Source organism: Bos mutus, chromosome 5 (genome assembly GCF_027580195.1).
Source record: "Bos mutus isolate GX-2022 chromosome 5, NWIPB_WYAK_1.1, whole genome shotgun sequence".
Classification (NCBI taxonomy): domain Eukaryota; kingdom Metazoa; phylum Chordata; class Mammalia; order Artiodactyla; family Bovidae; genus Bos; species Bos mutus.
The window spans coordinates 40,584,938-40,600,919 of NC_091621.1; the positions used below are offsets into that span (position 1 = coordinate 40,584,938).

Below are 15,982 nucleotides of genomic sequence, written 5' to 3' on the forward strand. Positions count from 1 at the left end.
AAGCTTTAAGCACTGGATCACCAGGGAAGTCTCCCATGCCTTCTACATTGTCTTTGGATGTAGAATATCATTTTTGGTAGGTTCCAGAATTTTTTGTTGATTTTTTTGCCCAGGTAGTTTTGATTTTCATGTTTTGGGAAGAAGAGGTGAGCTTGAGTCCTTTTATTCTCCCATCTCGTCTTCAACTCCTCATTCTATCACTTTATTTTTTTTTTTTTGAGATTTTAATTTAATTTTATTTAACTTTACAATATTGTATTGGTTTTGCCATATATCAAAATGAATCTGCCACAGGTATACACGTGTTCCCCATCCTGAACCCTCCTCCCTCCTCCCTCCCCATACCATCCCTCTGGGTCGTCCCAGTACACCAGCCCCAAGCATCCAGTATCGTGCATCGAACCTGGACTGGCAACTCGTTTCATATATGATATTATACATATTTCAATGCCATTCTCCCAAATCATCCCACCCTCTCCCTCTCCCACAGAGTCCAAAAGACTGTTCTATACATCAGGGTCTCTTTTGCTGTTTCGTATACAGGGTTATTGTTACCATCTTTCTAAATTCCATATATATGCATTAGTATACTGTATTGGTATTTTTCTTTCTGGCTTACTTCACTCTGTATAATAGGCTCCAGTTTCATCCACCTCATTAGAACTGATTCAGATGTATTCTTTTTAATGGCTGAGTAATACTCCATTGTGTATATGTACCACAGCTTTCTTATCCATTCATCTGCTGAGGGACATCTAGGTTGCTTCCATGTCCTGGCTATTATAAACAGTGCTGCTATGAACATTGGGGTACACGTGTCTCTTTCAATTCTGGTTTCCTCGGTGTGTATGCCCAGCAGTGGGATTGTTGGATCATAAGGCAGTTCTATTTCCAGTTTTTTAAGGAATCTCCACACTGTTCTCCATAGTGGCTTAGAAATAAGGATTGGCTTCTTGGGAGCAAGTGGCCAAAGGTCCCAGCTGATGCCTAATGGGAGATGACATCCACCTCCCCCCAGTGTTGACAGATAGATGGAATTTTGTGGCCAGTGGGAAGAGGTTTATGGTAAAAGATGCTTTGGTATGCTGCAGGAAGTAGTGTGAGTTCCTGGCCCTCTCTGAATTGCCATATATTAACCAACCTGGAAGTTCCAAATAATTATATATATTAACATTATAGAATATGGAATTCTAAAGAAAAATTAAAGTAAAAAAAAGCTACATTTATAATGATAAGAGGTATAACCCAGAATGAAGACAAAGCCATCATGATCTTGTAAGGCTACAAAGTTCAGTTTCAAAATGAAGGCAGCAAAAACATGGAAACAGCATGAAATATGGCCAAAGGGACAATGATGGTGGCAAACGTATACACATTTTTTAAAGTATTGGGCAAAGGAAATAAGTGAAAGTCAACATTATAAAAGATTTCATCATGCAATGAGTAGAATAACAATATCTTCATACTAACACCTAAATAAGAGTTATTTTAATAATAAATATGCAGGTGAGTACTTCTCCAATACAAATAATTTAATGGAGTATGAAAAGAATATTCATGAATGTGCTTTCCCATTAATGTAATAATTGTTTAGTATTAAAAATTTTTATAAATCATTCAATAAGAAGATATATAGTAACATCAATAAATGGTGAAAATCTACTTTATGATAATCAATATCTATTTTGATAGTATACCTTTATAACTAAAATGGATAGCTATAACTTGATAAAATATCGGCAATATGCTGATATCTAACATTATACTAACAATGAATTGTCAGTATTTTTTTAAACTTAATTTTATTTTAATGAATGCTTTTATTGAAATATAAAGTATAAATTACAGGTGTATAATATAGTGACTCACATTCATTAAAGGTTATACCCCATTTATAGTTATAAAATATTTGTGATATTCCCTTTGTTATACAGTATATCCTTGTAGCTAATTATTTACCAAATAGTATCTACCTCCTAATCCCCTACTTCTATATTGCCCCTCTGCCTTTTCTTTCCCCATTGACAACCACTGTTTTGTTCTCTATATTTGTGAGCCTGCTTCTTTGTTTATTCACTAGTCATATTTTTTATATTTCACATACAATGGTACCATATAGTATTTGTCTTTCTCAGTCTGATTTATTTCACATAGCATAATGCCCTCCAAGTCCATCCACATTTCTGCAAATGGCATCATGTCATTCTTCTTTTATGGCTGAGTCATATTCCATTGTTTATATGTACTACATCTTTAATCATTCATCTGTTGATGGACACTTACGTTGCTTCCATGTCTTGTCTATTGTAAATAGTGCTGCTATGAACATTGGGGTGCGTGTAATTTTTTGAACTAGCATTTTCATCTTTTCCAGATATATGCCCAAGATTGGGATTACTGGATCACATGGTAACTTTATTTTTAGTTTTGTAAGCAATTTCCATACTGCTTGCTTTCGTGTCATACCAATTTACATTCCTGTCCACAGTATAGGAAGGTTCCTTTTGTTCACACCTCCAGAACTGATTTAATGATGATCATTCTGACTGGTGTGAGGTGATACTTAGTGAAGTTTTTATTTGTGTTTCTCTTCTAATTAGCAGTGTTGAGCATCTTTTCGTGTCCTGTTGGACATCTGTATGTCTTCTTTGGAGAAATGTCTATGTAGGGCTTCTTCCCATTTTTTAATTGTTTTTTTTTTTAAATATTAAGTTATATGAGATGTTTGTATGTTTTAGAAGTTGAGCACTTGCTGGTCAGTCATTTGCAAATAGTTTCCCATGCTCTACAGGTTGTCTTTCTGTTTTGTTTATGATTTCTTTGCTGTTCAAAAGCTTGTAAGTTTGATTAGGTCCCGTTTGTATATTTTTGCTTTTATTTCTTTTGCCTGGAGAGATTAACCTAAGAAAATATGGTATCATTTATGTCAGAGAATGTTTTGCCTAAGTTCTCAAATGAAGTTTTATGGTGTCATAGCTTGTACTTGAGTCTTTAAGCCATTTTTTTGTTTATTTATGTGTATGGTATAAAGAACTGTTCTAACCTAATCGGTTCATATTCAATAATATAATGCTCTTGACATGTTAATTTACATTATGCTACTTCTAATGATTTTTTATCTGACTTACATATGTATATATATCAAGTATGATAGTGTTAAAATGAAGTTATGTCTCCAGGCAAGAGGTTGCCCATATTTAGTATAATAATATGTTCATTCTTACTTATTTATTGTAGATTTTACTCTCTTAATTTTTTAGATGTTTAGTAGTTAACTATATGCACATTGCAGTGCAGCAGATCTGCTTTTTATCTTGCATGACTGGTAGTCTATGCTCATTGACAGTAATTTCCCAGTTTCCCTTCGCCCAGGCCCTGGAAACCACCATTCTACTTTCTGCTTCTATGAGTTTGACCTCCTAAGATACCTCAAATAGATAGAATTAAGCAGTTTTTCTCCTCTGACTGCCTCTTTTCATTTAATAAAATGTCTTCAAGGTTCATGTATGTTGTCACACATTGCAGACTTTCCTTCTTTTTTAAACTAAATAGTACTCCATTGTATGCATGTACCATATTTTATTTATCCATTCATCTGCTATTCATCTGCATTGATATTTAATATGTTTAATCTTTGCTTTCACTGTTCTTTGGCTATTTGCAGGCGCACATGCCATTTAATGCCGGTGGTGCCACCAGGTCAGGTGAATGAAATGTAATGAATTATCTCATTCTGAAACCTTAAATGTATCTAGGTTACTTCTTCTTTACCCTTCTACTAATGGGCTCCCTTGTGTAGCTCCACAGCTAAACTCCTGGGATCAGGGAGCTCTGTTCTTGCCAAGGTCATTCTTCTTGTTCTACCTGCTCAACTGTAGTGAAGTCACTCTTCTGATTAGTTTCCAAGGCTGTGGTAGGAGCTGATGTCTCTGAACTTGTATGCTCAGACCCAGAATGGGTCATTAATTTTTCTGACTATTTGGAAGACATTTCACTTTGAATAAGAAATAAGTATAGTAAATTAAATTAAAATTCAAGTTCCATAGGAGCTCTGTTTATATATTTATCTTCCCTTGTAGATTGCTTTTCTTGTAGAAAAAAGGACCTATTATCATTTCTTACCCTGAGACACATATTTGCTGCCTCAGTATCCTCTGCAGAGCTGCCTTCACCTCTTGGTTCTTGAAGCTGTAAATGAGGGGGTTTATCAAGGATGTGATCACACCATATTGTATGGAGACAACTCGCTCCAGGACTGATCCTGAAGAGGGGCTGATGTACCTGAATAGAGCCGTCCCATAGAACGAGAGCACCACGGTGAGGTGGGAGGAGCAGGTGGAGAAGGCTTTGCCTTGGCCTTTAGAGGAGGAGATACTTAAAATGGCAAGAATAATTTTTGAGTAAGAGAAGAGGATCGGAGGAAGTGTCACAAGTCCTAGAAATGCAGTGGACCCAGCCAGCAGGATGGTGTTAGGCATGGTGTCACTGCAGGACAGAGGGAAGAGTGAAGGCAGTTCACAACTGAAGTGGGAGATGATATTGGGACCACAGAACTGTAAGTTCTGGGTACAAAGATTATTCACTAGTGAGCTCAGAAACCCCATCACCCATGCCGCACTGACCATTGCAGTGCACAGAGGTCCATTCATGATCATAGTGTAGAGCAGAGGGTGACAGATGGCAGCATAGCGGTCATAGGCCATAGCAGAGAGCAGGCAGCTCTCAGTGGCTCCAGAGAAAATGAAAAAGAAACTCTGGGTAATGCATCCCCACACTGAAATGGTTTTCCTCAGAGACAGGAAATTCTGTAGCATCTTGGGCACAGTGACTGAAGAGTAGCATATGTCCAGGAAAGACAAATGACCAAGGAAGAAGTACATGGGCGTGTGCAGTTGAGGATCAGCCCTGATTACCAGGATCATCATCAGGTTCCCCATCAGGGTCAGGAGGTAAATCCCCAAGAAGAGAACAAAGAGCATGGTCTGGATATCCGGGTCAGTAGACAACCCCAGCAGCACAAATTCATCAATAGTGCTAAGATTTTTCATGGTTTCTTAGACATCCCATCTCTAAAGAGAAAGAAAGTTTACTCATTTAGTGGGATAATGATCTGAGTAATTCTCTGGGAATAGAATTTTTTAACCTATAAAAGATCCACTTTTTAGCTTAAAGCCTGAAAGTGCATCTGGGGGTAAATCAGCATCTGACTATCCTATTACCCTATTAAATACTGCAACTTTCCTTCTCCTGCCTATAAGTGCTCCCTATCAAGCTGAAATTTGCTCCCCCATAATACTTTACACTTTCTAACATATGGATGGGATGTAGTACATTAAAAATTATCTTTTCTTGTTAGATTTTATATTATGCACAGGCAGGGATGTTTGTCTGTTTTTCTCCCATGTTGCATTCCTAAGTACCAAAATAGTCACTAGTTCCATAATTTGTGAAAGAGAAGAGGATCAGGAAAGTGTCATAGTCCTGGATATGCAGTAGATTCAGTTAGACTGCTCTACATAAACATTTGTTGAATAAAATAATGAGTAATTTCAACTAAATTCATTAAAAAAATAAGAAATGGATTTCGGGTTCCATTTTTTCCTAGCCTTAATTCCAAGGCTTTATTTATTCTTCCAGACATTCTCTCCTTCTGGGGCACAGTGACTGACCTCTTACATTTCATAATTGAAACTCATCAGCAAAAATCTTTCTTCACTCCCTTCTTTTCTTCTCTTGCCAAACCTCATTTTGCACATCTTCCTTCCCACCCCCACCTGCTTACATCTTTACTCATATGATAATAACTGTTATTTATTTAATGCACAATTTATGCCAAGGACTATAACAAAGTCTTGATTTCATTTAATCCTACCCAACCTTGCAACATAGGAAATACTGACCTCATTTCTGAGGGTCAGAAAGGATGTGACACATGCAGACACAGAATTTACAGTCTATGGACACTTTGCTTTTTTTTGAGGGATCTTGAGAACCCAGGCGGAAATGTGAGACGGCCTTGGGAGTTTGGTCCATTGACAATGTCTGAAACTTCTTACCCAGGATGACTCACAGCTCCCAAACATATGGTATCAGAGATTTGACCTCTTGTAACAAATAATGGGGTTTTAGGCCAGGGAAAATGCCAGGAAGAGAAGACTAAGGAAAAGCCAGGTTGAGAACTGAGAGCAATTCAGACTGAAAGAAGAGAATTCTACAGAAGTGGGGAGATCAGGGTAGCAGAGATGGCCCTTCTAGTTTTCCCTCCCTTTTCCCTACCTGAAGCATCTGAAGAAGTCCTGGCACTGATGCATCAAATAAGTGATGGTAGACATAAAGGGTTAAGATTTATTCATGAAACGTACAATTTATTCTTCTACTTTTCCCTAAAAAAAAAAAAAAAAAAAAAAAAAGCAGCAAATTTAACTTAAAGAAAAATTTTCCCACCCTTATTGCACTTTTCCAAAAGCTACTATGCCTACATTCTGATTCCATCTGGAGGCCTTGATGGACTTTAGCTATCCAGAGGGTACTAAACTCTAATGAAATCTTTCCAGAGTCTTTTCTGGGCTTCTTGGAGCCCAAACATGTTGCCCCCATCTTCAGGCACCTTCACAGTTGAGTTTGTGTATCTTTCTTCACCCCACCCCCAACTACCATCATCACCATAGCATTTCATTTATCTGTTTTATACATATATAGCTTTTTAAGTGGGCTTTTTGTTCCATGCACAAAGTATTTAGCTAATGAAATAACTTTCAAAATATGTGACATAGGGAATCTGCAAAGACATAGGGAGAAAGAGTTCCCTCTTTGGACTCCTAATAAACTTCACTCCACCCATCATCCATCTCAGAAAATGTTTGTATGTGTGGTTCAGACCCCTGGTACAAAAAGAAACAGTAGAGGAAAATCCCAAATGGGCAAGTGGGTAGAGAGTTCAAACTTGTAGGGCAGTTACTACTTAGTTTTGCAAACTTTGAGCAATAATCTTCCCCATCCTGAGTTCAGTTGCCAGTTCTAATGAGAAATTTACAACTTGCACCAGTAAGATCCTTCTATGTAGGTGTTTCTCTGGCTCACTTGAGCTACCAGGGAAGCTGGCTTACTTACCTCCTTATTGAGCAGTGCTTTCCTGGGTACAAAATGTACTCTGCAATTTGAGCCAGGCTGTCAGCTACTTGAAAAATAAGGCTGCAATATGTCAGAAAATATTATAGCAGTGGGGGTGTTCTTCAGAGGGCTCCAACTGGATCTTCACAAAGCAGGCTCATTTCACAGTTCATGCTAGGTCTGGAGACATGTTCAAACTGAAAGCTGCTCACCTCAAGGTTACTTCTGGGTAAAGGCTAAAGTATCCTTGCATCCAGTTGATTTTTTTTTTTAGTCAGCTAAGAGAATCTGCCACTCTTCATTATCATTTTACTCTCCTTTTTTCTCTCTCAGTCCTGAGAAAATTGCCTGCTCAGCTTGTGTGACATAATCTCGTTCTTCATCAGTTTGTTCTTATATATATCTGCTTCTTTATCAACTTGTTGACACTCTTGTGCCAGCTAGTCCGGAGAGGGATGAGGGATGTTGAGTATGAAATCTCCAGAGCCAGGATCAGTTCATTGCCCATGGGAGAGGCAGCAGTGGTCAGAGCCAACCTGGATCCCAGTCCAGGGATGAACAAAGTACTAGTCCTGCCATGGCCTGTGGAGGACACAGAGCTGCAGAATGCTTATAGCTATAAATGGCTTTGTTAATAGGGGACTAGGGGATCAAGTGAACTCCAATCTGTGAATATCTCTTAGGGCTTTTTTATTCCCTGATAGTCCTGGGATTCTAAATACACATGGGCTTCTCTCTCCACTCTATATATACTCTCCATTCCCACCATGACAAGTTCAGTCATTTCATTACTTTCCTGAACTTACCTACACACATTCCTAATTTTCAGTCAATAATGGGCAGAGGAGATGTGCCTGTTGCTGTGGGTGATCTTTAACTCCCTAATCCCCACACATGGAGTTGTTCTTTTCTTCCCTCCAGCTTGGGGAGGAGGCCCTTCTCCTTCATCTCTGGACAGTGACTCTCTGCTCTTTTCCCTTATCTTTGAGCATCTCTCTGATGCTTTTTCTCTTCCCTTGTCTCTTACTTTCCATCAGGCCCATCCACTCAGTATATATGTAGAAACTACTTATGCTTATCCACTTAAAATATACCAGAAACCATTAGTAACATTCTTTCTTTCATAAGAAGCCTTAAAAATATAATGGAGTTTAGAGCCCTTCCTATATTATATTATATTCCTGAGTAATATAAGCTCAGTTGCTTTTAAAGGATTTTATAATAGAAACACTCAAACTTAAGAACCTTTCTGTATGAGACAGAAACAGGACAAGTTAGTGAAAATTTTATTCTCACCCATCTAGATTTTAATTTCTGACATGGTCTCAACCTTTCAGAAAAGATACATATGGAATATACTGCATATTATGTAGCTCCTATGCTGTACCCTTTTAGTCAAACACGTTACTATTTCTATAATGAAACTCCTAAGTATGGCTTCTACATGGGATTAATAGCCCCATGTCTGTTAACTTCCAATTTTACCTCCCAATTAGTTTTGGGGAAAAGTATTTTATTTTCAGAGATTTTTGGAATTGGAGATATGGGCTTAAACCTTGTTTCAAATTTCTGTATTTACTGACTTTTGTTTCTAAGTTTCCTCTTTTATGCCTTGATCTGTTTTTACATCAGTCAGTAATCCAAGTCTATGCCCCAACCAGTAACGCTGAAGAAGCTGAAGTTGAACAGTTCTATGAAGACCTACAAGACCTTTTAGAACTAACACCCCAAAAAGATGTCCTTTTCATTATAGGGGACAGGAATGCAAAAGTAGGAAGTCAAGAAACACCTGGAGTAACAGGCAAATTTGGCCTTGGAATACAGAATGAAGCAGGGAAAAGACTAATAGAGTTTTGCCAAGAAAATGCACTGGTCATAACAAACACCCTCTTCCAACAACACAAGAGAAGACTCTAAACATGGACATCACCTGATGGTCAACACCAAAATCAGATTGATTATATTCTTTGCAGCCAAAGATGGAGAAGCTCTATACAGTCAGCAAAAACAAGACCAGGAGCTGACTGTGGCTCAGACCATGAACTCCTTATTGCCAAATTCAGACTTAAATTGAAGAAAGTAGGGAAAACCACTAGACCATTCAGGTATGACCTAAATCAAATCCCTTATGATTATACCGTGGAAGTGAGAAATAGATTTAAAGGCCTAGACCTGATAGATAGAGTGCCTGATGAACTATGGAATGAGGTTCATGACATTGTACAGGAGACAGGGATCAAGACCATCCCCATAGAAAAGAAATGCAAAAAAGCAAAATGGCTGTCTGGGGAGGCCTTACAAATAGCTGTGAAAAGAAGAGAAGTGAAAAGCAAATGAGAAAAGGAAAGACATAAACATCTGAATGCAGAGTTCCAAAGAATAGCAAGAAGAGTTAAGAAAGCCTTCTTCAGCGATCAATGCAAAGAAATTGAGGAAAACAACAGAATGGGAAAGACTAGGGATCTCTTCAAGAAAATCAGAGATACCAAAGGAACATTTCATGCAAAGATGAGCTCGATAAAGGACAGAAATGGTATGGACCTAACAGAAGCAGAAGATATTAAGAAGAGATGGCAAGAATACACAGAAGAACTGTACAAAAAAGATCTTCATGACCCAGATAATCACGATGGTGTGATCACTGACCTAGAGCCAGACATCCTGGAATGTGAAGTCAAGTGGGCCTTAGAAAGCATCACTATGAACAAAGCTAGTGGAAGTGATGGAATTCCAGTTGAGCTATTTCAAATCCTGAATGATGATGCTGTGAAAGTGCTGCACTCAATATGCCAGCAAATTTGGAGAACTCAGCAGTGGTCACAGGACTGGAAAAGGTCAGTTTTCATTCCAATCCCAAAGAAAGGCAATGCCAAAGAATGCTCAAACTACCGCACAGTTGCACTCATCTCACACACTAGTAAAGTAATGCTCAAAATTCTGCTAGGCAGGCTTCAGCAATATGTGAACCGTGAACTTCCAGATGTTCAAGCTGGTTTTAGAAGAGGCAGAGGAACCAGAGGTCAAATTGCCAACATCTGCTGGATCATCAAAAAAGCAAGAGAGCTCCAGAAAAACATCTATTTCTGCTTTATTGACTATGCCAAAGCCTTTGACTGTGTGGATCACAATAAACTGTGGAAAATTCTTCAAGAGATGGGAATACCAGACCACCTGATCTGCCTCTTGAGAAATCTGTATGCAGGTCAGGAAGCAACAGTTAGAACTGGACATGGAACAACAGACTGGTTCCAAATAGGAAAAGGAGTTCGTCAAGGCTGTATATTGTTACCCTGCTTATTTAACTTCTGTGCAGAGTACATCATGAAATGCTGGACCGGAAGAAACACAAGCTGGAATCAAGATTGCTGGGAGAAATATCAATAACTTCAGATATGCAGATGACACCACCCTTATGGCAGAAAGTGAAGAGGAACTCAAAAGCCTCTTGATGAAAGTGAAAGTGGAGAGTGAAAAAGTTGGCCTAAAGCTCAACATTCAGAAAACGAAGATCATGGCATCCGGTCCCACCACTTCGTGGGAAATAGATGGGGAAACAGTGGAAACAGTGTCAGACTTTATTTTTCTGGGCTCCAAAATCACTACAGATGGTGATTGCAGCCATGAAATTAAAAGACGCTTACTCCTTGGAAGGAAAATTATGACCAACCTAGATAGCATATTCAAAAGCAGAGACATTACTTTGCCAACAAAGGTCCGTCTAGTCAAGGCTATGGTTTTTCCTGTGGTCATGTATGGATGTGAGAGTTGGACTGTGAAGAAAGCTGAGTGCCGAAGAATTGATGCTTTTGAAGTGTGTTGTTGGAGAAGACTCTTGAGAGTCCCTTGGACTGCAAGGAGATTCAACCAGTCCATTCTGAAGGAGATCAGCCCTGGGATTTCTTTGGAAGGAATGATGCTAAAGCTGAAACTCCAGTACTTTGGCCACCTCATGCGAAGAGTTGACTCATTGGAAAAGACTCTGATGCTGGGAGGGATTGGGGGCAGGAGGAGAAGGGGACAACAGAAGATGAGATGGCTGGATGGCATCACTGACTCGATGGATGTGAGTCTGGGTGAACTCTGGAAGTTGGTGATGGACAGGGAGGCCTGGTGTACTGTGATTCATGGGGTCGCAAAGAGTGGGACATGACTGAGCGACTGATCTGATCTGATCTGATACTGTCTTAATGGCACTCCACTCCAGTACTCTTGCCTGGAAAATCCCATGGATGGAGGAGCTGGTAGGCTGCAGTCCATGGGGTCACTAGGAGTCAGACACGACTGAGCGACTTCACTTTGACTTTTCACTTTCATGCATTGGAGGAGGAAATGGCAACCCACTCCAGTGTTGTTGCCTGGAGAATCCCAGGGATAGGGGAGCCTGGTGGGCTGCTGTCTATGGGGTTGCACAGAGTCAGACACGACTGAAGCAACTTAGCAGCAGCATGCAGATATAATATATGCTTTAATACCTAGTAGTGATAGTCCATTATTTTTATACTTTCTATTTTATGTATTGTTTGTTATTTCTTATAATTTCACTTCAGAATCAGATTTGTAGTTTGAAAAATTGCCTTGAGATTTCAACTGGTGTTTTTCTTTTTCTTCTAATTTTTTAAAAATAAATGTATTAATTTGGGAGTTAGCTTTATAATTTGTTCTATTTCTTTGAATCTTTTCTTTTGGCTTACAGTTTAGTTTTTTATTTTCTTCACATAGGCTCCAGGCATTTTGTCTACCTTTTTTTTTTAAACTATTTTAATTATAAACTTTGCAGCTGAGGTTCCCAATTACATAGTCATGCACTTCTGCTTGGGAAATTCCATTTTCAGGATGACTATTGTAGAAGTAGCTTCCACAGTCTGTGCTCCATACTCTCACGAAAGAGATTGGATTCATGTAAGCGTATGCTGCCAGATACGGTGCATTAGCAACTCTTCTTCTGGCCTCCACTATTTCCTATTCTTTCCTGACATCATCAGCCACAGGGAGGCAATGGGCTTTCTCTTCATTTCAAGTTCTACTCCTACAAGGAAACACACTGCCCTGCTATAGTTGTCTGCTTAATGCCACATGTATTTGTCCACACATTACTCCAACCAAAGTTCTTCTTGGTGCCCTTTGATTTTCCCCTGCCCATGACTTCTACTCATCCACTTGGGAAACTTCCTAGTTGTCCCTCCTACCTTTTTGTTTTGGTTTGTTCCTGCTGGACCCTGAATATTTTCTAGTTACTGTTTCCACCTTAATATCATCAAATCGGCTTTCTGTTTCTCAGTAACTTCTTAATCTGCCCCCTAAGTTATCAGGCTTTTGGTTTGACAATAGGTGAATTCACTTAAAAATTCCTCTTTGATATTTTTCCAGGGTTTGGCTCTTGAAAGACTGCATCATATACTCAGTAGACCACTTTATAATCAGAAGCTCACTCTCTGTACTTTTCAATTCACTGAAGATGATAAAACATTGAAGCGGGGGGAGAGAGAGGAAAAAAAACACAATGGTCATGAATTTGTATTTTGTAGTGTGGATGTTCTGGATTGCAGTCCTGACTCTTATCACTCACTGGCTAAGTGGCCTAGGGAACTTAATGTCCTCAGCAATGCTCAATTTTTTCATTTATAAAAAGAGAATGTCTACCTTCAAGATTGCCTTATAAATTTTTTTTTATAGTATGCAGAGCAGTGCTGCCTGATAACTTGATTAATCATGGCTTTTATGCCTATTTTTATGGCAAAAATAAAAACAGGAATGAAACTTACCACAAAAATTATCAATTAAGACATCAGAAGTAAGTAAACCTATAATTTATGACAATGAATGTAAAAGTCACCATGGTAATAAAAAGGATATTTTAAATATCCTTCTTAAAAGGCACAGAATCAAGAAACAAAAATGTAATGATATGTTTCTTAAAGGTAATCTACAAAATAATACTGCAACATTAAAACTATAATGATAGACAAAGACACATAAGGTGAAATTATCTGGAAATAAAGAGCAAGTGTAAATTTTCTTTAATATAAAAATTTTATTTTACATTGGAGTATTTTGATTTATAATGTTATGTATTTTCAGGTGTACAGCAACATGATTTAGTTATACACGTACATGTATCCTTTATCAGATTCTTTTCTCCTATAGGTTAACTGACTATTGAGTCAAGTGCCCTGTGCTATATAGTAGGTCTTTGTTAGTTATTTTATATATGCTAAGTCACTTCAGTCATGTCCGACTCTGTGCGACCCCAAAGACGGCAGCCCACCAGGCTCCTCTGTCCCTGGGATTCTCCGGCAAGAACACTGGAGTGGGTTGCCATTTCCTTCTCCAATGCATGAAAGTGAAAAGTGAAAGTGAAGTCGCTTAGTCGTGTCCGACTCTTAGCGACCCCATGGACTGCAGCCTACCAAGCTCCTCTGTCCATGGGATTTTCCAGGCAAGAGTACTGGAGTGGGGTGCTATTGCCTTCTCCGTATTTTATATATAGTACTGTGTGTATGTTACCCCCGGAGAAGGCAATGGCACCCCACTCCAGTACTCTTGCCTGGAAAATCCCATGGACGGAGGAGCCTGGTAGGCTGCAGTCCATGGGGTCATGAAGAGTTGGACACTTACGGAGTGGCTTCACTTTGACTTTTCACTTTCATGCATTGGAGAAGGAAATGGCAACTCACTCCAGTGTTCTTGCCCGGAGAATCCCAGGGACGGCGGAGCCTGGTGGGCTGCCGTCTATGGGGTCGCACAGAGTCGGACACGACTGAAGTGACTTAGCAGCATATGTTACCCCAACCTCTTAGTATATGCTTCTTTTCCATTTTCCCCCTTTGGTAACCATAAGTTTGATTTCTAAATCTGTGAGTCTGTTTTCTAAAATAGCTTCATTTGTACCATCTTTTTAGATTCCGCATATAAATCATATCACATGATATTTGTTATTCTCTGTTTGACTTACCTCACTTAAGGATTATCTCTAGGTCCATCCATGTTTTGGCAAATGGCATTATCTCATTCATTTTTATGGCTGAGTAATATTCCATTGTATATATGTATGACATCTTTTTTAGCCATTCATCTACCAATGGACATTTAAGTTGCTTCCATATCTTGGCTATTGTAAATAGCACTGCAGCAAACATTGGAATGCATATATCTTTTTGAATTATGATTTTCTCCAGATATATGTTCAGGATTGGGATTGCTGGATCATATAATAGTTCTGTTTTTAGTTTGTTAAGGAAATCCCGTGCTATTCTCCATAGTGGTTATATCATTTCACATTCCTGCCAACAGTGTAGGCAGGTTGCCTTTCCTCAGCACTCTTCAGCATTGTTTGTAGCCTATTAGATGAAGACAATTCTAAGAAGTGTGAGGTGATCCATTATGGTAGTTTTGATTTACATTTTTTAAAAAATTAGCAGAGTGGAACATCTTTTCATGGGCATTTTGGCCATCCGTTTGTCCTCTTTGGAGAAATGTCTGTATTGTCTCATCTTTTGATTGGGTTGTTTATTTTTTTATATTGTGCTGCATGAGCTGTTTATAAATAGTAAAGATTAATCCCTCGTTGGTTGCTTCATTTGAAATTTTTTTCTCCCATCTTATTTGTGGTTTCCTTTGCTATGCAAAAGCTTTTTAAGTTTAATTCAATCTCATTTCTTTATTTTTTGTTTTTATTTTCATTACACTAGGAGGTGAACCCAGAAAGATTGCTGCAATGTATGTCATAGAGTATTCTGCCTATGTTTTCCCTTTAAGTGTATTATGTATGTGGTGTTACATTTAGGTCTTAAATCAATTTTAAGTTTATGCTTGTATATGCTATTGGAGATTGTTCTAATTTCATTTTTTTTACATGTAGCTATTCAGTTTTCACAACACCACTTATTAAAGAGATTTTCTCTATTGTATATTTTTTTCTTCTTTGTCATAGATTAATTGACCACAAGTGGCTGGGCTTATTTCTGGGGCATCTAACCTGTTCCATTAATCTATGTGTCTGTTTTTATGCCAGTAACATATTATTTTGATTATTGTAGCTTTGCAGCATAATCTGAAAGCAGGGAGCCTGATTCCTCCAGCTCCATTTATCTTTCTCAAGACTGCTTTGCTATTTAGGGACTTTGTGTTTCCATACAAATTTTAAGCTTTTTGTTGTTGTTGTTGTTGTTCTAGATCTACAAAAAAACCTCATTGGCAATTTGATGGGAATTGGATTAAATCTGTAGATTGCCTTGGGTAGTATAGTCGTTTTGATGATATTGATTCTTCTAAACCATGAGCATGGTATATCTCTCCATCTATTTGTGTCATTTTCAGTTTCTTTTATCAACATCTTATAGTTTTCAGAGAACAGGTCTTTTGCTTCCTTAAGTAGGTTTATTCCTTGGTCTTTTATTCTTTTTTGATGTGATGTCAAATGGATTTGCTTCCTTAAATTCGCTTTCTGATATTTTGTTGTTAGATATGCAAGATTTCTATGTATTAATTTTGTATCCTGCAATATTTACCAAATTCATTGATGAGCTCTAGTAATTTTCTGGTAGCATCTTAAGGATTTTCTATGTATAGTAGCACATCATCTGCAAACAGTGACAGTTTTGCTTCTTTTCCAATTGAAATTTCTGTTCTTCTCTGACTGCAAAAGCTAGGACTTCCAAAACTATGTTGAATAAATGTAGTGAGAGGTCACATCCGTGTCTTTTTCCTGATCTTAGAGGAAATGTTTTTAGCTTTTCACCACTGAGTATGATGTTAGTTTAAAGTTTGTCACATACGGCCTTTATTATACTGAGGTAGGGTCCCTCTCTGCCCACTTTCTGCAGTACATTATTTTTTTTAATATCATAAATCAGTGTTGAATTTTACCATAAGT

The 15,982-nt window shown here is 38.2% G+C and overlaps 1 protein-coding gene across 1 annotated transcript; it reads right to left on the reverse strand.

Annotated features, from left to right (window-relative positions):
- Positions 1 to 4,118: 4,118 nt before the first annotated feature.
- Positions 4,119 to 5,048, reverse strand: LOC102266218 (olfactory receptor 8S1-like). The gene has a single exon (XM_014481348.2). The coding sequence runs from the start codon at positions 5,046 to 5,048 to the stop codon at positions 4,119 to 4,121; it is 930 nt and encodes a 309-aa protein (XP_014336834.2).
- Positions 5,049 to 15,982: the final 10,934 nt, after the last annotated feature.

Excerpts from the sequence above, each read along its gene's own strand:
- LOC102266218 (XM_014481348.2), bottom strand. The coding sequence starts at position 5,048 with ATGAAAAATCTTAGCACTATTGATGAATTTGTGCTGCTGGGGTTGTCT.